This window comes from Lynx canadensis, chromosome D3 (assembly GCF_007474595.2).
Source record: "Lynx canadensis isolate LIC74 chromosome D3, mLynCan4.pri.v2, whole genome shotgun sequence".
Classification (NCBI taxonomy): Eukaryota; Metazoa; Chordata; class Mammalia; order Carnivora; family Felidae; genus Lynx; species Lynx canadensis.
Genome location: NC_044314.2, coordinates 46,047,412 through 46,071,970, shown reverse-complemented (window position 1 = coordinate 46,071,970; position 24,559 = coordinate 46,047,412). Strand labels below are relative to the sequence as shown.

At 35.7% G+C, this 24,559-nt stretch overlaps 1 protein-coding gene across 5 annotated transcripts in view; it reads right to left on the bottom strand.

Annotated features, from left to right (window-relative positions):
* Window positions 1–5,281: 5,281 nt before the first annotated feature.
* The window catches only part of SS18 (SS18 subunit of BAF chromatin remodeling complex), an 88,116-nt gene continuing 68,838 nt past the window's right edge, over window positions 5,282–24,559 (bottom strand). For all 5 annotated transcript variants that reach the window (XM_030336104.1, XM_030336105.1, XM_032595312.1 and 2 more), the window contains one exon: window positions 5,282–7,057. In XM_030336104.1, the coding sequence (XP_030191964.1) occupies window positions 7,031–7,057 (27 nt within the window). In that variant the 3' untranslated portion in view covers window positions 5,282–7,030. The remainder of the gene's footprint in view (window positions 7,058–24,559) is intronic.

The following is a 24,559-nucleotide window of genomic DNA, read 5'->3' as shown; positions in this document are numbered from 1 at the left end:
AAGGAAACCACAAAAAAGCATTAGAGAAAAAAGTCCAAAGAACAAATTGAAGCAGAAGCCAAAATAAAGTTAAAAACCTAAGAGATTTTACGAAGTCCTACCTAACAAAATTCTCAATGTAAGTACTTAGAAAACATACTATTTATAAAATTATTACTACACACATGCCAAAATGATATATATGACGTATATTTTTACCAGTACTTTAAAATTAACTAAACCTCTTGTTACCAAATATAGAATTCAGTTCATTCAAGTGATGGAAAACAGACGATGATCTTAAAGGAATTATAGTTTGCCCTACTTCATCAGTCAAGAATGATTAGTCACTGGGGTGCCCGGGTGGCTCAGCTGGTTAAGTGTCCGACTCTTGATTTTGGCTCAGGTCATTATCTCACAGTTGTGAGACTGAGCCCCACAGAGGACTCCAGGCTGGAAATAGAGTCTGCTTAAGATTCTCTCTCTCCCTCTCCCTCGGTCCCTCCCCCCGACCCTGACTCCAAAATAAATAAATAAACTTAAAAAAATGATTAGTCACTGAACGATTGTGAAGTACACCATACACACAGTATACTAGGCTTGTCATTCCTAAAAATTATGACTCCAAACAGAACATGCTATAGGGTGGTGTGAACTGGCCTTCTACTACAGGACCTTACATTAGACTACAGGCTTTGATGCCATCACAAAAAGCTTAGTGAGACAGAAAGGTTGATTCTCTCGTGTCAGAGTCCACACCAATAGGCAATAGAATGGGCTTCATGAGGCCATTCAGGGGATTTCTGTTGTGCTACCAGATTATTTTTCTTACCTATAAGGCCAAAACTCCCCACTAATAGGTCATGTTCCAGCCTTTCAGAAGTGGGAAAGAGAAAATGGAGCACATTTTTAACGATGTGACCTAGAAGCTGAACACATCACTCCACCTCACATTCCACTGGCTGAACTTACAGTCACTGTCCATACCTAGTTGCAATGGAAGCTACTAAATGCAGTCACTGGGCAGGTAGTTATGTGCCCACCCAAAACTTGGGGATTACTTTTTTTAAGAGAGAGAAGAGTATTAGGGAATAAGCCATATTCTCTAATACAGATCAAAAATGGTAAAAGCCTCTCAGAATATTCAGGATTTTTTATTCACCTATTTTAACATTAAAGAATTATTTTTAATGCACTGTTTCATGAGAAACTTCTTGGTAGGTTATCACAGTTAAACATTATAGCCTAAACAAATGTATCATTCACGTATCTAAGGTCTTAAACTATAGATCTCTATCAGGAAAAAGACAAAATACAAAATATACACGTTTATCCACATATGTACAAGTATATAACCCACACATACACACATCTTTATGCCTGTGCACAATGTATATACATGTACATAAATGTGTGTATATATAATATCCTCCCTTCATTACCAAGTTTCCCAGATTAAGTAATAAATTGTATGATCACCCTATGTATACGTCTTTATTGAGTTAATGAAAATTATACTGCATTGTCTATTTCTGGGAGTTGGGGTTTTAAAAATAAACGAGATTTTATAGTGATTTCTTTTTTGGAATACTGAAATACTTTGGGGCAGCTATGAAGGTAATTAATGAGTAGGGTACAAAAAACCTTGAAAACTTCCAACAAGCAAAACTCTCCAAAATCACATTTCAGTAACTCTCTTACTGTTAAGAAGCCAGTTGTTGTTTATGCTCTTGCAGTTAACTCTTATCCAATAAAACATAGCTTGCTAGGGGGGAAGAACCCACAACTTTGTGCCAATGAAAATGTACTTAAGTGAATCTAACTAGTCTTTGAAATGGCATTAAATCAAACATGGCTTAGTTATAATTAGTGTTTAAGGAAATAGAATATGGTGACATCTCAAATCAGTTGGTTTATTCGATACATAACGTTAAAATGACCAGTTATCCACAGAGAAAAAAATGAAAGCTCTAAACTTTACAATGTACAATTTTTGAAAATCAGAAGCAAAAAATAAAACATTTTTTTTTTATAAATTTACAAGTTAGGGAAGGTTGCAAGAAGCTATGAAATTGAATATGTAAAATCTTAAACCTTTAAGACAGTGAAAGACATCATAACCTAAGTTAAAAAATAATGAACAGGGGCACCTGGGTGGCTCAGTCAGTTAAGAGTCCGACTTTGGCTCAGGTCATGATCTTGCAGTTCATTGAGTTCAAGCCCCACGTCACACTCTGTGCTGACAGCTCAGAGCCTGGAGCCTGTTTCAGATTCTGTGTCTTGCTCTATCTCTGCCCCTCCCTTGCTCATGCTTTGTCTCTCTCTCTCTCTCTCTCAAAAATAAATCATAAAACATTAAAAAAATTTTTTTAAATAATGAACAGCCTGAAGATGTGTAATATATAGAAGACATAGGATTAATATATTGGATAGAGAGCTATATATAATTATACATATTTGTGCACATGTTTATATTATTTCCTCTCTCTTACACAATAAACATCCCAATAGAAAAATGAAGAAGGGACATTAAGAAGCATTTCACAGCACAAAATAATAAAGTGTCTTTAAGCATTTGAAAAGATACTCAAACTTAACAAATAAACCAGATGTAATTCAAATTAGATCCTGAGATAACACTTTTTTAATTTTTAATGATTATTTATTTTTGAGACAATGCGAGAGACAGAGTGCAAGCAGCGGAGGGGCAGACAGAGAGAGACAAGGAATCTGAAGTGGGCTCCAGGCTCTGAGCTGTCAGCCCAGAGCCCGATGCGGGGCTCGAACTCACGAAACGTGAGATCATGACCTGAGCCAAAGTCGGACGCTTAACTGACTGAGCCACTCAGGCACGCCCCGAGATAACACTTTTTAAAGCCTATTAAAATTGTAAAAATTAATAAGGCTAATAATCTGTTGCTGGCAAGGCTTTCTCTTTTAGGAGGACACTTTTAAAAATGTACATAGCCTTACACCTAACATATTTAAAATCTACCATTATAGAAATATCTCAATAAACATACAAAAAAACCAAAACCCAAACCCTTACCAGATCGATTATGAAAGCTTTGTTTTCCTAATAGTAAAAAATTAGGCACAACACAGAATAGGAAGCATTTGAGATATTTCTAAAACTATTTTTAAAAAGGAAGTTACAATATAGTATAGGTAGTATATAATTCCCTTTTTGTTGAAAGAGAGAAAACAATTAACAGATGTTGGCTTATGTGTGTATAATCAAGCTGGAAGAAATATATCAAACTTTTTACAGCTATTACCTTTAAAAGATTAAATTATGGAGCATGTTTACTTTTTGTGTAATCTATTTTTGCTGACTTAATTATTTAACATAATTTTTTTATTAAAAATTTTTATTTTTTGTTTATTTATGTTTGAGAAAGATATATAGCGCCATATCCAAATATTAATCCTACGTCTTCTATATATTACACATCTTCAGTCTTTTTTTAACTTAGGTTATGATATCTTTCACTGTATTAAAGGTTTAAGATTTTACATATTCAATTTCATAGCTTCTTGCAACTTCCCTAACTTGCAAATTTATTTTAAAAATATGAGTTTTTTTGCTTCTGTTTTTCTAAAATTGACTGTACACTGTAAGGTTTAGAGCTTTCATTTTTTTTTTCTAGTGGGGGAGAAAGAGTGTGGGGGAGGGCCAGAGAGAGAGGGAGACACCAAATCCAAAGCAGGATCCAGGCTCTGAGCTGTCAGCACAGAGCCCAATGTGGGGCTTGAATCCACAATCCATGAGATCATGACCTGAGCTGGTCAGGCTCAGGCACCCCACAAATGATTTTTTTAAATGAAAGAAAAAGCAGTGATTTATTAATACAAGTTTTGAGATGGTTTCTAATTAATAGTGAAATTAAAAAATTTCAAGAGCAGGAAGAGTTCTAGTAGCAAGGTGTTTTTAAAAGAGTACAGTTGACCCTTGAACAACAAAGGGGTTAAGGGCACCAACCCCTTAACATAGTCAAAGATCCATGTATAACTTTTGACTCACCAACAACTTAACTACTAATAGCCTACTGTTGACCAGAAGCCTTACCAATAACATGAACAGTTGATTATATTTTGTGTATGTATTATATACTATATTCTTACAATAAAGGAAGCTAGAGAAAATGTTAAGAAAATCATAAAGAAGAGAAAATAGATTTATAGCATGATAATGTATCTATCAAAAGAATCCACATGTAAGTAGATGGACTCATGCAGTTCAAACCCATGTTGCTCAAGGGTGAGCTGTTCCTTATTTAGAGGTACTTAGTGAAATAATTCAAGGATGTAGTATTTGCTTCCATTTCTGAGTTGAAGTAGAGACAACACAAGATTAGCCATGGCTTCCTAAGTTAGCCAGTAACCTAAGTTAAGTCACTGGTCCATGGGGCTTGTCATAACATACTCTCTACTTTGGCATATGTTTGAATATTCCATTTAAAAAGTTAAAAACATGTGCCAAAAACAATGTACCATCACAACTCTACAGAATAATAAGATATTCTTAAACAACTAAACTAGTATAACTGAATATTATTAAATGTTGATCAATGATCACCATGCTCTTTACTTAGCAAAATTGTGTTTCTAGAATTTTATAGGATGGTATGATATTTCTTCATTATAATACATTTCGCTAAAATAATAACTTCAGTTTTAGGAAATATAGTCTATATGGAGATGTCAAATTTGGTAGAAAGCTCCTGGTAAAGTTACTCTTCTTACTAGGCATCGAAGGAGTACAGTAATTTTTGTCACCACCAATTAAAAACTTTTATGAAATAGGACTGTTATAAAACAATTAAACCTTGCAAATGCACTAGTCTCTAGGAAGAAAGTCCTGGAGGAAATTCTGCTTATTAAAATTGCAATTTTAGTTTCCATTAAAAGGAGAATAAGACAACAGAAGATGGGTTGGCAAGACAAATTATTTCTTAATGTCAGTTGAGCTTATTTCCAATGAGATAACAGATCTACACCAGGTTGGGTTCAGTACAATTTTGTCTCCTCAACTCATTTATCTAATTCAGTCATCTTGATTATAGCCTCATGGACTTCATTTTCAGAGAAAGAATTCTATAACAAACAGCCCACACAACATGCTGATTACTGAACAGTTAATTCTAATTAACTTGGGCATGGCAAGAGAATTTTGATAAAGTCCTAGAATACAAATATAGTCTGCTTATACTAGACTAACTTATATAAAAAACCCACAGCAAAGTCTCCAGACAAAACAAGAGAGTCAAAGAGATCTAATTTAAAGAAACAAATGAGAAAATTAAAATCACAAATAATTTATTCTTCCGTTAGAGTTGATACAGTTTTAAATAGCAACAAAGTACACAGTGGTGGAAAATTGGCACAGAACCTATAAGCATTTTCAATCACAATAAGGCTGTCCATGCTTTATCTGTTCAAACTTGATGTCCATTTTCTACTGACCAAGTTGAAAAAATTCTATTCTGACCTTAAAACACACACGCTCTCTCTCATACACACACAGAAACACATTAAAATTCCTTTTGATTACAGTATATTGAGAACAGTACATTTTGCTTATTCAAATTTATGGCACCCCTTCTGTTTTGTTTCCAGTTAGAAGTGGGAAAAACCAATTCAATTATAAAGAATACATCTTATTCCCTGGGCATAGGCAACTGTGATGAAAATAGCAACTTACCTTTGGGCTAGATGTTTTCAGATTATGCTTAAATAATTGTGGTTATAAACTTCACAATGCATGATTTCCTGCCCAATGCAATATCCCTGAATTTACCTAAAATAATCAGGCACAGGACAGTCTCAAATATGATTAAATATGCCATGCTAACAAAGTGATCTAGACTGCAACCTTTATGCTTTTAATACAGATCAGAATAAACCTCATCAATAAGCATTTTCCTAAACATCTCTTTGTGTTATATGAACCAACATAAAAAAGGGAAAAACTTAAATGTGTCCTTTTATAAATGGCATTATTTCCAGTGAAGAAAGTTGAAATAAAGGTTTGTAAAGTCTTCTGAACTATTCTATTTTATAAACCAATTATCCTTCTAATGTTAAAAAATAAACTTACTGGATCAGTGTTGACTCTTCTTTGATACCATTTAAAAAATGCTTTGATATTATTCACTAAGTTCCCTGATTATTCAAAGAAAGTAAAATTAACACTTCCATTTTCAGTTATTGCTATTTTAGGAGAGAATTACCACTTCATTTACATGAAACTGCTACCTAGATTCCTCAGATCCCACATGAAGTAATTCTTATTGCCTCACATTTTAAAACTGTATTATAAATGATCTTTATAAAAAGGTTTTAATCCACAAAACTGGAAAGCTTTTAAAAAATGTCTTTTTACTCAAAACTATCACAGTGCCCTTGATTATCTCACAGATAAAAGGGATCTGAATTTCCTCTAAAGAACGTAACAGTGGACATATGGTGTGCTTTGTCTTCTCCCTCACCTTTATCTTTTATAGTACACCATTTTGAGACCCACACAATCAAGCATCCACCATGCTCCAATCCACATCAACAGAGGATTTCTGATTCTGTCCAATGCGTAGTGTACCGCCTTGCATATTCACATGAAATAAACATAATATACAAAATATTGCTGCTGTAAAAAGTGTACATTTCCCTCATCCCCTTACAAAAGAATCTGTGGAAAAGTATTAAATTCCCTTAACCTTCATAAACATACAAAGCTGTTCACACCTTTCAGTCTGTAACAGTCCATTTGAAACACAGTTCCCAAATCATTGCAAATTGGTTATGTCATTGTATTTTCTGTCCAATGTTGCCATCTAGAGTAGAAATGTGAAATCAAGAGTATTTTTTAGCTACTAAAGCCTTGTTACAACTAAGCCACAAAGGCTGCTTACTGATGAAACAGCCACTTATCCACAAGGTTTTTCCAAAAACTAGATGGAATGGAAGGATCTCTTCACACAGAGGTGTCCACAGTGCTGAGGTGACAATATGGCTGCTAATAGATACTGGCTATTGGAATGTAAGTACTTTTTCACTGCTGGTAATTTCCATACTGTCCCTAAAAGATAAATTTAAAAATGCAATTAGATAATGATTTGACCATAATTTGACCATAACAGTTTAGCATAGAAAATTATAAATAAATCTTAACACTGTCATACTACAAAAGCAACTTTATCAACAACAAACAGAAATTGTTATATATTTAGTACACAGTATCTCTGTAATTGCTCCTGATATTACATTCAATTGCAAATGGATTTCAGAGCCTTTGAACCTAGAATAGTACCTGTCACATAGTAGGAATTTAAATGTTTAGTGAATTTTGTTGGAACTCTACTGAGCAAGAATGAATGAGAAGTTCTGGTTCTGAATCCTGGTGTGGTTATGTGCTGTGTATTAAATATGTGTTAGTGTAACAACTTTGTAACTGTTTACCTTACTATAATTACTATTATGAATTAACATCAATGGCACCTGTAATAAGTAGCAGGGATGGAAAGGCACCTGGGAGATAAAGGGAAAAGAACCTTCCATCCATACTGAAGAAGTTTGGCTTTTCCCTGAGGCCAACAAAATGTCAGCAAAGGCATTCAGACAGGCAGCTGGTACATAAAGTCAAGAGAAGTGTGTTTCATTTTTTAAAAAAATTTTTTAATGTTTATTTATTTTTGAGAGACAGAGAGTAGGGGTGGGGGAGGGACAGAGAGAGAGGGAGACACAAAATTAGAAGCAGGCTCCAGGCTCTGAGCTGTCAGCACAGAGCCTGACACAGGGCTCAAATCCACACAACAGTGAGATCATGACCTGAGCCAAAGACAGACGCTTAACCAATTGAACCACCCAGGTGCCCCTTGTTTTTGTTGCTTTTAATAAGGTAAACTTGAGCCTGTGGGCTGACAGGACAGAAGAGAAAAAAGAGTACAGATAAAAAGAAGTGATAAATGAGGTAGAATTCTACAAGGGAGGTAAAAAAACATGGTAGGGTTAGATTTTGGAGAAGAGAAGGAACATCTCCTCCTTGAAAAGGAAGAAGAAAGGTAGAAGAGAACCTACTTTAAAAAGATTTCTTAACTGTGTTTAAAAGAGATGCTCATAAAAGCACCTATTCTCCAAAAATAGTACTCATAGGAAGCACATAATCAGCTAATTGTTTCCTTTCGCTAAATTTCCCCTTCCAAGTCACATTAATTATTTCATTTCAAGAAAGTATTCTAGGGGCTCAGTCTGACTCTTGATTTCAGCTCAGGTCACGATCTCACGGTTTCAAGAGACAGAGCCCCGTGTCAGGCTCCGTGCGCTGACAGCTCAGAGCCTGCTTGGGATTCTCGCTCTCCTTTTCTCTCTGTCCCTCTCCCACTCATGCTGCTCTCTCTCAAAATAAATAAATTAAAAATGGATGGAACTAGAGGGTGTTATGCTAAGCAAACTTAGTCAGGGAAAGACAAATATCCTATGACTTCACTCGTACGTAGAATGTAAGATACCAAACACAAGGGAAGGGAAGCAAAATATAATGTATATAAAATACAACATAAAAACAGGGACAAAACATAAGAGACTCTTAAATACAGAGAACAAACTGAGGGTTTCTGGAGGGGTTGTGGGTAGGGGGATGGGCTAAATGGGTGAGGGGCATTAAAGAAGACACTTGCTGGGATGAGCACTGGGTGTTATATAGGGGATGAATCACTGGAATCTACTCCTGAAATCATTATTGTACTATATGCTAACTTGGATGTAAATTTAAAAAAATAAAAAATAAATAAAATGTTTTTTAAAAATTAAAAAAAAGAGAATGTATTCTAGAAATAAACTACTTCTATACCTTAGGATAGTACCCTAAAAGTTTATGTTTCTAAAGAAGATATATTTGAAAATCTCTTGAATGCCACTCTGTATCTAATGGAATCATGCACTATAAAGAGAGTTAAGTATTTTAAAAATATTAATGTACTTCCTATAGTTATATTCAGCAAAATTTAAAGTTAGTGCTCATCTTGAAATATTTATGGGTAGAATATCAAATCTAAAATTTGTTTCAAAATACTCTTAAAAGAGGGGCGCCTGGGTGGCTAAGTCAGTTAAGCGTCCGACTTCGGTTCAGGTCATGATCTCACGGTCCGTGAGTTCGAGCCCCACGTCAGGCTCTGTGCTGACAGCTCAGAACCTGGAGCCTGCTTCGGATTCTGTGTCTCCCTCTCTCTCAGGCCCTCCCCCGTTCATGCACTGTCTCTCTCTGTCTCAAAAATAAATAAACGTTTAAAAAAAAAAATTAAAAAAAAAAACTCTTAAAAGAAAAAGGTAGCATGGGAGGTATAAAAAGCAACATTAGCAAAATGTTGATAATTGCTGAAATTGGTTGGTAGGTATACAGGGATCCATGATATCCTCTCTTTTGTATTTGTATAAAGATTCCTATAATACAAAGTTTAGAATAAGAACTAGTCAGTCAATGCTTAGCATCTAGGAACGTCTTATTCAATTGCTTAACTCATCATAGTATTTAGATAATCTAAGTCCCAACTCTATTGTTAACTTTCTGAGTCTAAAAATGCTCTTTGAGACTCAGTTTCTTCACTTAAAAGGTAAGACCACTAACATCTCCATCTCTAGATCTTAATTTTCTTTCCATTCATGGTGACATTAATTCCTACCTCATCAGTTTGTTAGGGCACTTAAATAAGAAAGGACATTTTAAAAATTATAAGGTATCATAAATAAGCAAGCCTCAATGCTGGAGGGCAGAGCTCCCCTAGTCAATGTGTGTAATGAAGTATTAATGATGAAAGTGATTGCACATATTATGAATCATGTGAAAGCAAAAGAGAGGTTAAGAACTTATATATAAGTTCTTATATATAAGCTATATAAATATAAGCTATAATTTATCTACTATATTATGAATTACTTGACAGTAGTGAGGTCTTAGCCATCCTTATACCCCAAGTACTGAAGAGTGCCTGACACTAATTTATAAGACTTCTTCAATAATGTATGCCAAATACTTTATTCAACCAATTACAAACATTTACTGAGCAACTATTATATGCTCATCACCATAATAAATTTGAAAAACAGGGAAGGTAAAACTTAGAAATAAATAAAGTACAATGATAGAAGTTCTATAGAGTTCAGAAACGAAAAGATTAGGGGCGCCTGGGTGGCTCAGCTGGTTAAACATCCAACTCTTGATTTCAGCTCAGGTCATGATCTCACAGTTCGTGAGTTCAAGCCCTGTATCAGGCTCTGTGCTGACGTGTGGAGCCTGCTTGGGATTCTCCTCTCTCTCCCTCTCTCTCTCTCTCTGCCCCTCCTCCACTCATGTTCTCTCTCTCAAAATAAATAAACTAAAAGAAAAAAAAGAAATGAAAAGGTTAACACAGCTAAAATAGTTAGAAAAACATTTCAGAGAATGTAGAAACGTTAAGAAAATAGTAAAAATATGAATAGCAGAGAAAAGAAAAAGGGGTATTTCAAATAAAGGAGTAGCTAAAGCAAAGGTATGACGGAAAAACGGGTAAAGAATGCTGAGGCAAGTAGGGAGTAAAAAAGGAATATACAATAATGAGAGCAGAAGCTAGTAATTACTTGGTAATACAGAACGTGGAGTAACAGAAATAAGTCTGGCTACTATTAATAATAGCTAACTCTTAATATATCTCAATAAATAACACCTTATACACACCTTGGTGTGTCAGACACTAATAAATGCTTTGTGTCCATCTATAACCTATACAGTAAATATTATCTCCACTTTATAAATGAAGAAGTTGCACTGAGAAATTAAGTAAGTTGACCCACACTTGATCCCACTGCTGGAATCAAATCAAACCACAAGCAAGGCCAAAAAAGTATACTGTATATCTGCAACCATTAGCAAATTCTAGGGTTAAAAGTATGGGTTTGGGAGCCAGAAACCAATTTCCACTACTTAACATGAACTCGTATGAACTCCACTACTTAACAGCTTCTTGCCCTTGAGAAAGTTACCTATCCTCCTTTCCTCGATTTTCTCACCTGACAAGGAAGAGTGATCATACTCTCCACCTGAAAAAGTTATTACAGAAGAAAAACCTGAAAACGCTCTTTGGATTACTCAAGAACTGACATTGCTGGAGACAGCCTATGAAAGTGAGTTCTAGTCAGTACAGGTTCTAGTCACTCAGAATTTGCCACCCAGCTGTACCACTTCTTGGCTCTGTCATCTTGGGTAAATCACTACAACTCTCTAAACCTCAGTTTCTCTATGTCTGCTTTTTCAAAATTTTTTTTTTTAATTACAAAATTCCTCTGATTAGAGTGTAAAGAAATAATGAGAAAGAAAGACAACAGAGTGGAAGGATCCTGCCGTGATGAAGGTAGGAGATGTTGATGGTCTCAACTAAGATAAGGCAGTGGTTACAGAGAACTGGAAGGAGGATTAACAAGATTCTGTCATGTATAAGATGGAGAGAGGGAGGAAGACTTAAATATCAAATATGGCACCTGGCATTCTAACTTAATGATAATACCTCTCTTCTTTGATAGAGAATATAGAAAGGAGGAGTTAAGTTTGGGTAGAAAAATTATGAATTTGTTTTGGTTATGCTACATTGATATACTTATGATACATCTAAGTGGAGATGTCCAGTAGGCATCTGATTTTGAGAAGCAAGAGTCAGACTGGAAATAGAGATCTAGGAGTCAACAGCATGCTAAACTGAAACCATGTGAGTAAATGAGATTATCTAGGGAGAGTATATTGAATGAAGAGTCTCTAGGCTAGAAACCTGAACAATACCAATCATCTTTAAATTTCTTCCTTTTAAATGTTTTTGAATGCTTATTTATTTTTGAGAGAGAGAGAGTGACAAACAAGAGTGTGAGCGGGGCAGGGACAGAGAGAGAGGGAGACACAGAATCTGAAGTAGGCTCCAGGCTCCGAGCTGTCAGTACAGAGCCCAATGCAGGGCTGAAATCCACAAATGGTGAAATCATAACCTGAGCTGAAGTTGGGACGCTCAACCGACTGAGCCACCCAGGCGCCTCAAAATTTCTTTTATTCATCTAATCAAATAAATCTTAAAATTATTCTGTCACAGTACTTTTTAGGGATCCCTCCCTCTTCTCTCTCTCTTCCCTTCCATTCCTTTCTTTCAGTAGGCTTCACGCCCAGCAAGGAGTCCAACACAGGGCTTAATAAACTCATGACCCTGAGACCAAGAGTGGGATCCTTAATCCACTGAGCCACCCAGGCAACCTCTTTCTGTATTCTTATGAGCACCATCCATGTTTAGGAAGTAAAGGCCTTATTTACTCACTTACTTATACTTTATTTACCAATATCTACTGACTACTTGAGATGTTCTACTAGGTGATGGAAACTCAAAAGTGATAAAAAATAGACATGGTGCTGTCTTTAAAGGACTGACATTCTAGGGGAAGGGAGCATGAAATACGTAATATATAATCTGTCAATGGAGATATATGCTATGTTGAAAAATTTAAACATGTAACATAATTAATGAAACTTCCCGACTAAAATGAGGAACAAGGCAAGGATGTCCTCTCTCACCACACTTTTACACCACTATACTGGAATTCCTGGGTTATGCAATAAGGGAAAGAAATAAAGATATGCAGATGACATGATCATCTAAGTAGAAAACCCCAAAGAATCAACAAAAAAAATCTTCTGAAACTAATAAGCAAGGATCGGGGCGCCTGGGTGGCGCAGTCGGTTAAGCGTCCGACTTCAGCCAGGTCACGATCTCGCGGTCCGGGAGTTCGAGCCCCGCGTCAGGCTCTGGGCTGATGGCTCGGAGCCTGGAGCCTGTTTCCGATTCTGTGTCTCCCTCTCTCTCTGCCCCTCCCCCGTTCATGCTCTGTCTCTCTCTGTCCCAAAATAAATAAAAAACGTTGAAAAAAAAAATAAGCAAGGATCATAGGATACAAGGTTAATATATAAAAATCATTTACCTATATACCAGCAATGAACAAGTGGAATTTGAAATTAAAAACAGTACCATTTATGTCAGCACCCCCAAAAATGAAAATCAGATACAAATCTAACAAAATATGTATAAGATACATATGAGGTAAACTAAGAAAGTGATGCAAAAAAATCAAAAAGAACCAAACAAATGAAGAAATGTCCCATATTTATGGATAGGAAAATCAACATTATTAAAATGTCAATTCTTCCTCACTTGATCTAAAGATTCAACAAAATCCCAATCAAAATTCCAGTGTTATTTGTGGTTACTGACACATTGATCCTGAAGTTTACAGTACAAGAAGTATAAGACCCAGAAAAGAAAACAGCCACACAGTATTGAAGAAGAACAAAGCCAGAGGACTGATACTTCCGACTTCAAGACTTACTATAAAGTCTCAGCAACCAAGACAGTGTGGTATTGGTGAAAGAACAGAAAAGTAGATCAATGAAACATTACAGAGAGCCCAGATATCAACCCATATAAATATAATAAACTGATCTTTGGCAAAGAAGCAAAGGTAATACAATGGAGCAAAGATAGTCTTTTCAACAGCATTAGAATAACTGGACATCCACGTGCATGACTCAAGACACAGATCTTACACCCTTCACAAAAATGAACTCAAATTGGATCCTAGACCTAAATGTAAAATACAAAAGAGTAAAACTCCTAGAAGATAACATAGATGAAAACTTAGATGACTCTGGAATTTGGTAATGACTTTTCAGATACAACACCAAAGGCACAATCCATGAAAAAAATAACTGGTAAGATGGACTTCATTAAAAGTAAAATATTCTACTCTACAGAAGACAGAGCAAGAGAATGAGAAGGCAAGCCATGAAGGCAATACAATATTTGCAAATGACACATCTAATAAGGACTGTTCCCCAAAATATACAAAGAATTCTTAAAATTCAACAATAAGAAAACAAACAACCCAATTAAAAAATGGTCCAAGACCTGAACTGACACCTGACTAAAGATATAAAGGTGGCAAGTAAGTGGATACGAAAAGATGTCCACATCATGTCATTTACAGAAACGCAAATTCTAATAATGAGATACCACTACACACCTATTCAAATCGCCATGATCCTGAACACTAACAACACCAAATACTGGCAAGGATGTGGAAAGACAGAAACTCTCAATAATTGCTGCTGAGAATGCAAAATGGTAGTCACTATGGAAGACAGTTTGGCAGTTTCTCACAAAACGAAAAGACTCTTACCATATCATCCAGCAACCATGCTCCTTGGTATTTATGGAAATGAGTTGAAATTTATGCCCACACAAAAACCTGCATACGGAAGTTTACAGTTTTATTCATAATTGCCAAAATTTAGAAGCAACCAAGATGTCTCTGAGTAAATGGATGGATAAACAAACTGTGGTACACCCAGACAATGGAATATTACTCAGCCCTAAAAAGAAATATGCTATCAAGCCACAAAAAGTCCTTAAATGCATATTATTAAGTGAAATGCCAGTGAAATGAAAAGGCTACATACTACCTGATTCCAAGTACATGACATTCTGGAAAAGGTAAAAATATGAAGAGATCACTGGTTGCCAGGGATTAGGGAGGAAAGAGAGATGAATAGAGGGAGCAGAGGAATTTTAGGGCAATGAAACTATTCTGCATGATACTATAATGGTGGATATATGTCATTATACATTTATCAAAACCCATATAATGTACAACACCAAGAGTGAACTCTAACGTACACTATGGGCTTGGGGTGATAAAGATCTCTTGATGTAGGTTCACTGACTATAACAAATAGAGCACTTTGGTGTGGGATATTGACAGCAGGAGAGGTTATACATATATAGGTTATGCCCATATATGAAAACTCTCTGTACTTTCTGCTACATTTTGCTGTGAACCTAAAACTCCTCAAAAAAAGAAAGTCTATTTTAAAAAAAATATTAAAACATGGGGCACCTGGGTGGCTAAGTCAGTTAAGTGTCCAACTCTGATGTCAGCTCAGGTCATGATCTCACAGTTCACGGGATCAAGCCCTGCATCAGGCTCTGCACTGACAGCACAGAGCCTGCTTCGGATTCTCTCTCCCTCTCTTTCTGCCCCTCCCCAGCTCAAGCATGCGCACACATGCATGCTCTTCTCTGTCTCTCAAAAGAAATTTAAAACAAGAATTAAAATATGTTTCCAGTCAAGATGGACCTGCAGCATGAAACAACCAAAAACCACTCAACACATATGAAATAATCCTATTCAGGACACAAGGTAACAAAGGACACCAATCTGAGAAACTAGGAACAAATGAGGTGAGCCCTCTGTATGTTTTACTGCACTGAGAGTCTCTACAGTCTCTACACTGCAGTGTGTGGAGTGAAACTAAGGCTGAGTCTGAGTTAGAGAAATAAAGCTTAGAGTCTGGAAAGAGAACAGGAGATAGAGTTCACAGGATCAAGTACCAGAAAGGAAAGAAATGCAGAGAGAGAGAACTGTGGAAATCTGAAGAGGAATTCTCTTGAGTATTCAGCATAGTACTGATATGCAAATGTATGCAAGGAAAAATACCAACCGCAAGGATTAGGGGAAACAATATTTGGCATTCATAAAGAAATAGTGCTTATTCCCACCAGCCAGAGTGAAACACCTTACAATTCAAGGGCCTGGGTGGAGTACTCAAAAAGATTTTACCTCAGTAGTAGAAATACTTAGCCCAGGACTAAACACTGCTCTGGTCCTGCCTAACAAACCTTAAAAGCAATCCTCATAAGATCAAGCTGTGTCTAAGTTACTTACCTGTATCCTAAAACAAAGCTCCAGTATATTTCTAAGAAGACATACGTTATCTATCACCCAACAAAGTAAAAGTGTTATTCACAGTTTCTGACATAAAATGAAACATAATCATGCATGCAGAGGATGAGGAAAATGACCCATAATGAGAAGGAAAAAAACAAACAATTAATCAAAAGAGACCCAGATGTTAAGAATTATCAGAGAAGGATATTAAAATAGTCATCATACTTGTATTCCATATGTTCAAAAATTTAGGCAGAGACATGGAAGATATAAAAAGGCCCTAAACTGAAATCCTATTTAAAAAACCCAACTTGAAATTCTAGAGATGAAAAATACAATGTCTGAGATGAAAAATACCCGGGAATGGATTAAAAGCAGATAAAAAATGAATAGGAAAACATCAATGAACTTTAAGATATAGCAAGAGAAACTACCCAAAACAAAACAGAAAAAAAGGGAAAATAAAAAATAGAGGATCAGTGTACTATGGCACAACTTTAAGCAATCAAATATGCACATAATTGAAAAGGACAGAAAGGGATATAGAGGTAAGAGACAGGAAAACTACTTGGTCAGAATGTTTCCAAATTTGATCAAAAACCATGAAGCCATAAATCCAAGAAGCTATATGAACCCCAAGCATAAAAAACAGATAATTTCACAAAGGGAAAATCGTAAAAAACAGCCAAAAAAAAAAAAAATCCTGTCAACCTAGGATTCTATACCTAGAATAAATATTTTCCAATAATGGAAGAGAAATAAACACCTTCTTGAACATACATAAGTTGAAGACCTGCATTACAATAAACATTAAAACAAAGTCTTTCAGGAAAAGGAAAATGATACTATGAATCCACCATAGGAGTGAAATGAATCCACCACAGGAGTGAAGAGCACCAGACATAGTAACTACATGAGTAAATATGTAAGATTTTTTCTTATTACTGAAATATCTTTAAAGGATAACTGCTTTTTAAAAAACAAAAAAATTCCATGTACTATATAGTTTATAACATATGTACAAGTAAAATTTATAACATTAACAGAAAGTTGAAAAGGAAAAAATGAAAGTAAACTATTGAAATGGTTCATACTATACATAAGGTGGTATAACATCACTTAAAATATGTTACAAAATGTATGAACCTTAAAAACATTATGCTAAGTAAAAAGAGCCAATCACAAAATATCACATGTTGCATGATTCCATTTATGTGAAACATCCAGAATAGGAAAATCTATACAGACTGAAAGTAAACTACCTGTTTCCCAGGGCTGGGTGTTTAGAGATAAATGACTATACTGGAAAAAGAAATCCCATTTAATAGTACACTCTAAAATGTTAAGTGAATTGAAGTTCATGAATTAATCAATAAAGATGGTTTTCTGGGGAGCCTGGGTGGCTCTATTGGTTAAGAGTCTGACTCTTGGTTTTGGCTCAAGTCATAATCCCATGGTTCATGGGATTGAGTCCCGCATTGGGCTATGGAATGACAGCACAGAGCCTGCTTGGGATTCTCTCCCCTCCCCCTCCTCCACTCACACTCTCAAAATAAACTTAAATAAATAAATAAATACATACATAAATACATAAATAAAATCTATAAAAAAATGTTTTTTAAAAGCAGAAAAAAATTGTTCAAAATAAGACAGAAAAAGAAATGGAGAATAAAGAACAATAAAAAAAAATCAAGATGACAGATACAACCATATTCATAATTACATAAAACATAACGTTCAAAGCCCCTCCATTAAAAGGCAGAGATTGTCAGATTGGATAAAAAAGAAGGACCTGACAAATGCTGCCTTCATGAAATACAACTCAAACATAAAAACACAAATATGTTCAAAAAAAAGGGATAAGGAGTGCCTGCCTAGCTCAGTTGGTAGCGCATGCAACTCTTGATCTCAGGGTTGTTAAGTTCTAGCCCCATGTTGGATGTAGACATTACTTAAAAATAAAATCTTTAAAAAAGAAATTAAAGGATAAAAAAGATTTATAATTCTATCACTAATCCAAACAAAGTTGGTGTGGCTATATTAATATCAGACAAAAAGACCTCAGAGCAAAGAATACTATCAAGGATAAAGGAAGTTTTTTCATAATAGTAAAAGGAGTACATTAATCAACACATAAAAATCCTAAAAATGTGTAAACCTTAAGAAGGTAGCATTCAGATATATGAAGCAGGGGCACCTGGGTGGCTCAGTCAGTTAAGCATCTGACTCTTGATTTTGACTCAGGTCAAGGTTTCAGGGTTGTGAGATAGAGCCCTGTGTCAGGTTCCACACTGGGCGTGGAGCCTGCTTTGGATTCTCTCTCCCTCTCCTCTGCCCCTCCCCAACTCATGCTTGCTCTCTCTCAAAAAAAAAAAAAAAAAAAAAAAAAAAGATACATGAAGCAAAATGGAAAGAACTGCAAGGAAAAATAGACAAACACAAATTATAGCCAGAGATTTAAAATATTTTTCCCAATAACTAATAGAGTAGAAAGAAAATCAGTGAAGATATAGGGGACTTGAATAACACTATCAACCAACTTGATCTGACATTTACAGAACATCCTCACAGACCAGATTCTGGGCCATAAAGTAAGTCTCAATAAATGTGGAAGAATTCAAGTCACATTAAGTATGTTCTATTATGAGGATGGAATTAAATGAGAAATAAGTTACAGAAAAATATCTGGAAAATCTCCAAATATTTAAAAAGCAAATTACATACTTTTAAATAACACTTGGATCAAAGAAGAAATCAGAAGCAAACTCAGGAAATATTTTCAACTGACTGAAAATAAGAACATAATATACACAAATTTGTGGGCTGCAACATAAGAAGTACTTAGAGGGGAATTTACAGCAATAAACATCTATATTAGGAAGTGGGGCAGTTCTTAAATCAATGAGAATTCAGCTATTACCTCAAGAAACCAGAAAAGAAGAGCAAATGAAACCCAAAGCAAGCAGAAGTAAAGAAATAATAAGAGGGCAGAAATCAAGGAAACAGAAAAACAAATGGGGATGGGGTGGGGGGAGGGAATCTATAAAACCAAAAGCTGGCTCTCTGAGAAGATCAATAAAGTACATAAAAACTGCTAGGCAGATTAACTGGGGGAAAAAAAGAGAGAAGAGAAGATACACATTCCCAATATCAGAAATGAAAGAGGTAGTATCACTACTGATACTAGAGATACTAAAAGGATAAAAAAGAAATCAACAAAACAAATGAAATGGACAAATCCCTTAACAAATAGAAACATCTCTTCAAGAAGAAACAGATAACCTGAATACCTTATGTCTAATAAAGAAAATAAATTTGTAATTAAAAACCTTCCTGCAAAGAAAATCCAGGTCCAAACAGCTTCACTAGTGAATTGCACCAAACATTTTAGAAGGAATAATACTGATTTCATCCACATCCTTCAAGAAAACTGAAAAGGGATCATTTCTTCCCAACTCACTTTATGAAGCCTGTGCTATTTTGATAACAAAACCAGATAAAGGCATTAAAAGAAAACTAGAGTCCAATATCCCTCATAGATGCAAAAATTGTTAACAAAATTTTAGCTGATCAGCTCTAATAACATATAAAAAGGATAATACATAGTTTATCCTAGCTACGCAAGATTGATTTAAAACTTGAAAATCAAAGAATATTATTTAACATACTAAATTTAAAAAGGAAAGCTATGATTCCTTCAAAAGATATGGAAAAATCATTTGACAAATTTCAGTATTCATTCCTGATAAAAATTTGCAGCAAACTAGGAATACAAGCAACAAGTTCTATCTGATAAAGGATATCCACACAAACCCTACACATCTCATGTAAGGCTGAAAGGCCGACTGTTAACCCCCTAAGAGCAGGAGTAAGACAAAAGATGTCCACTCTCACTATTTATATTCAACATTGTGTTAAAGGTTTTAAGGTGAGGTTAGATTAAGGGGAGAAAAGCGGAGCATTCAGATTGTAAAGGAAAAAATAAGTCTTTTTCCACACACATGATTTCTATGTGGAAATTCTGACAATCTACAAAAAAACTACTAGAAATAATAAGTGAGTTAATATTACAGTTCTGGTAAAATATCAATATAAAAAAACAAACTGTACTTTTATACAACCAGCAATTAACAATTGTAAATTAAAATTTTAAAAAATTTACAATAGTATCAAGAATATAAAAATACCTAGAGATAAATCTGACAAAACCTATGTTAAGACCTGTATGCTGAAAACTATGTAACACTGCTGAAAAAAAAATTTAAAGGGACATATGCCATGCTCAAAGGATGGATACTCACCGACCTCTTGTTAAGATACAACTCTCTGCAAATCTATACGTGTAAGGCAATTCCCATCAAAATATCTGTAGGCTTTTTGTAGAAATTGACAAGCTGATTATAAAAATCATATGGAAATGCAAAAACCCAAATGCCTAAACAATTTTGCAAAAGTTAAAGCTGAAAAACTAACACCCGATTTCAAAACTTACTGTAAAACTATAGTAATAAAGACAGCATGGTATTGACATAAAGACAGAGAAATAGGTCAGTCCAGAAAGACATATTTATGATTTTCAGCAAAGGTTCAAAGACAACTCAGTAAAGAAAGGCTAATCTTTTCAAAAAATAGTGTTGAGAAAATTAGCTATCCATTTGAAAAAATAAGATGCAAACTTCAATTCGTGCTTCATAGAAAAATTAACTCAAAATGGATTATAGACTTAAATGTAAAGCCTAAAAATATAAGGCTTCTAGGGATGCCTGGGTGGCTCAATCAGTTAAGCACCCAACTCTTGATTGCAGCTCAGGTCCTGATCTGCGAGATCAAGTTCCGTGCTGGACTCTGCGCTGACAGTGCAGACAGAGCCTGCTTGGGATTCTCTTTCTCCCTCTCTCTCTGCCCCTCCCCTGCTCATGTTCCCCCCCGCCCCTGCCAAAAATAAAGTATAAAATTAAATTAAATTTTTTAAAAATATAAGGCTTCTAGAAGAAAGCATTAAGAGAAAATATTTGTGACTCTGGGTTAAGTGAAGATTTCCCACACATAAAACCAAAAGCATGATCCATAAAAGACAAAGTTGATAAATTCGACTTCATAAAAATGTTAAAGTTCCTGTCTTCAAAAAAAATGTTGAAACAATGAAAAGAGAAGCAACAGACTGGAGAAAAATATTTGCAAATTATATATCTGATAAAGGATTTGTATGTACAATATACAGAGACCTCTCAATATTCAATAAGAAAATAAGGGACTGAATTTTTTTTTAATAAGCAAAAGATTTGAACAGACATTTCAGAGAAGATACATAGATGGAAAAATAAGCACATGAGAAGATAAGTCATTATCACTTGTCCTTTAGGACATGAAAATGAAAAGCACAATAAACTATCACCAGACATACACCAGAATAGGTAAAATTGAAAAGACTGACTCATTGACAAGTACCAAATTGTGTACTTTTAATATATGCAGTTTATGGAATGTCAATAATACTTCAAAAAAGTTGTTTAAATACAGAAGGGTAGGAAAATACAGTAGTTCCCCCTTACCCACAGTTTTGCTTTCTACAATTTCAGTGACCTGTGGTCAACTGCGGTTCAGTAGCAGATGATCCTCCTGACATATCGTCAGGTCAATAGCAGCCCAACACCATGTCACATGCATACATCACCTCACTTCACCTTATCGTGTAGGCATTTTATCAGCTCACATCATCACAAGGGTGAGTACAGTACAATAAGATATTTTGAGAGAGAAAGACCATATTTGTATAACTTTTATTACAGTATATTGTTACAATTATTTTTCTATTCTTTACGGTTAATCTCTTTCTGTGCCTAATTTAAAATTATACTTTACCATAGGTGTATTTACATAGGTAAAATATAGTATATACAGGGTTCAGTACTATCTGTGGTTTTTAAGAGTCTCAGAACATATCCTCTGTGGGTAGAGGGGGGCTACTATAAAGTGAGGCAATGCAAGATGTTACTATTTTACATAGGTAGAAGGACTCCTTGATATGATACGGTGACAGAACACAGCAGATTTGAAGAAAGGGAGGAAGCCAACTATACGTCTCAGGGAAGAGTTCTGGCAATAAAGGGTGCAGCAAATACAAAGGTTCTGAGGTAGAAATATGCTTGATGTGTTTAAGGAACAGTAAAGTGACTGAAGCAAAGTGAATGAGGGCAGCTATAAATAGAGATGAAGTGAGGGGTGCCTCAGTGGCTCAGTCGATTAAGCGTCCAACTTTGGCTCAGATCATGCTCTCAAAGCTCATTGAGCTTGAGCCCCACATCGGTTTCTGTGCTGACAGCTCAGAGCCTGAAGCCTGCTTCAGATTCTGTGCCTCCCTCTCTCTCTCTGCCCCTCCCCCTCTTGTGTGCTCGCTCTTTCTCTCTGTCTCTCTCAAAAATAAATAAATAAATATTTAAAAAATTCTAAAAATACAGAGATGAAGTGGTGGGACAGGTAGTGGGGGCACAAGTCATGTAGGACTTTGTAGGTTATTCTAAGGTCTTGCTTTTACTTTAAGTAAGACTGAAGTCACCACAGGGCTTTGCACAGTGGGGTGGCATAATCTAATGTTTTTAAAAGATCATTCTGGGTCCTATGTGGAGCATATCCTATAGCAGAGCTAGGACAAAAGCAGAAGACCAGTTCAGGTGAATGACAGTTGTAACTCTGACTTGGGTAAGAGCAGAAGGTTGTAAAAATGGCCAGATACTGGATATATTTTGAAGGGAGAGGTGATGAAATTTGCTGGTTGACAAGATGCTTGATTTGCAAAAAAGAGGGGAGCCAAGATGACTCCAGGTTCTTGGCCTGAGGAACTGAAAGAATCAAGCTGCTGTTTAGTGATATGGGAAGAAATGATGGAGAAACAACAGCCCCTAGCAAGGCTTATCTCTCAATTTCCCCCCTTTGAATTCACTGTGCACACTGCTAGAAGAGTCATCTGCCTAAACCACCACTATAATTATATTACTATTGGATTTAAGAATCTGTATTAGTTTTCTGTTCCCTTCATTATCTTGAAGAGGTGAACTACTTTCCCTAAAATGAAAAGACCAACAAGTGTTTGGATTGGGGGATACAGATAAGGTGAAATCTCTGATAAATATGGGCAGACTACTAACACTGAAGTAGCTAAAATGGTCCCCTCTTCATAGCCTTTTCTAGTGGGGAAGGAGATGTGGCTGGCATCTAGCCAAACGTCATGGGTCTTTTTCTATAGTACCATCCCAAATTCCTAGGAACTTTATGGAGTGGAATAATTATAATGAAAGAGGTAGTGTATCACATATCTATCATATATGCTATATATCACAACACATAATCTTTTACATATCATGTTCACCAAGTGCTACGCACAGCTAATATATTATATACATCATTTAAAATGTCTTATAAAGGCTTCAAATGATGTCAGGATAAAGTCCAAGTCCCGTAACATGGCTTGTGAGAGTCTTCCCAATCTAAACCTAACTTCTCTCTCCAATCTTGCCTCTCCCTCCCCATGCTTCTACTTTACTCAACCACACCCCTTAACACTAGTAGTCCTTTGTGAATGCACCTCTTTCTGACTAGAATACACTTCCCTCTTCTATGTCTACTTGTCTAATACCTACTCGTCCTTGGGCCCTCACACTATTATAATACTTCCCAAAGAACATTTTTTCTGTGATCTAGTAATCTAGATCCCCCTTCCACAAAAGTCTTGACTTCAAGGACTTCTCATACTATATTATACCATCTGTTTATTCTTCTGGATCTCATCTAGATTTATCTAGATTTAAGCTCATAAAGGTACAGTTTATGTCTATCTTTATTTCCCAATGTACCCCAATCGTAGATACTTGGCATATAAATGTTGCTCAAGAAACATTTACTTAATGACTGATGTTAAGTTTAGGGGATTTAGAAATACGTCATTTAGAGAGAAAACGGTTAGTTTAGTCCACAACATGCTGAAGTTGATGGAAATGGCAAGACATCCAAATAGAGATGTTCTGTACAAGTTGAAAAAATGGAGCTGAAGTTGGTTTGCAGAGGGTGGGCTAAGGATACTGAAAATATAAGACAGGGTGAGTAGAGAGACCAAGAAAAACACTGAGCCAAACATTTTTACTTAAAAGAAAGACAAGAAACAAGTGAGACAAGAAAATGAAACAATAAAGAAGGAATCACTAGAAATCTAAGAGAAGTAAAGAAGCACAGTAATTAGAAGCAAAGAAGACCATTCAGGAATGAAAATAGGAACATGTGTCAAATGTGTCAAAAGTGAAGGCAAGAGGGGCACCTGGGTGGCTCAGTTGGTTGAGGGTCCAACTCTTATTTTTGGCTCAGGTCATGATCTCACGGTCGTAGGATTGAGCCCCGCATGGGGCTCCACACTGAGGGTGGAGCCTGCTCGGGATCCTCTCTCTCCCTCTCCCTGTGCCTCACCTGCTCGTGCACAGGCACTCTCTCTCTCAAAATAAACAATAAACATTCAAAAGTGAAGTTAGAGAGACCAAAATAGCTAGCTGTTCCACCAGCCGTAGGGAGCATAGGACTTAAAATAGTGCCCAGCACATGAAGATAATTAATAAATATTTGTTGACTGAAAGAATAAATGATCAGAAGCTCATTTTTTAAAAAGTTAACTTGTGGGGGTGCTTGCTTGGGTGGCTCAGTCAGTGGAGCATGGGACTCTTTGATCTTAGGGTCGTGAGTTCAAGCCCCACATCAGGCGTGGAGCCTACTTCAAAATATCAATCAATCAATTAATTAATTATAAATAGATAAA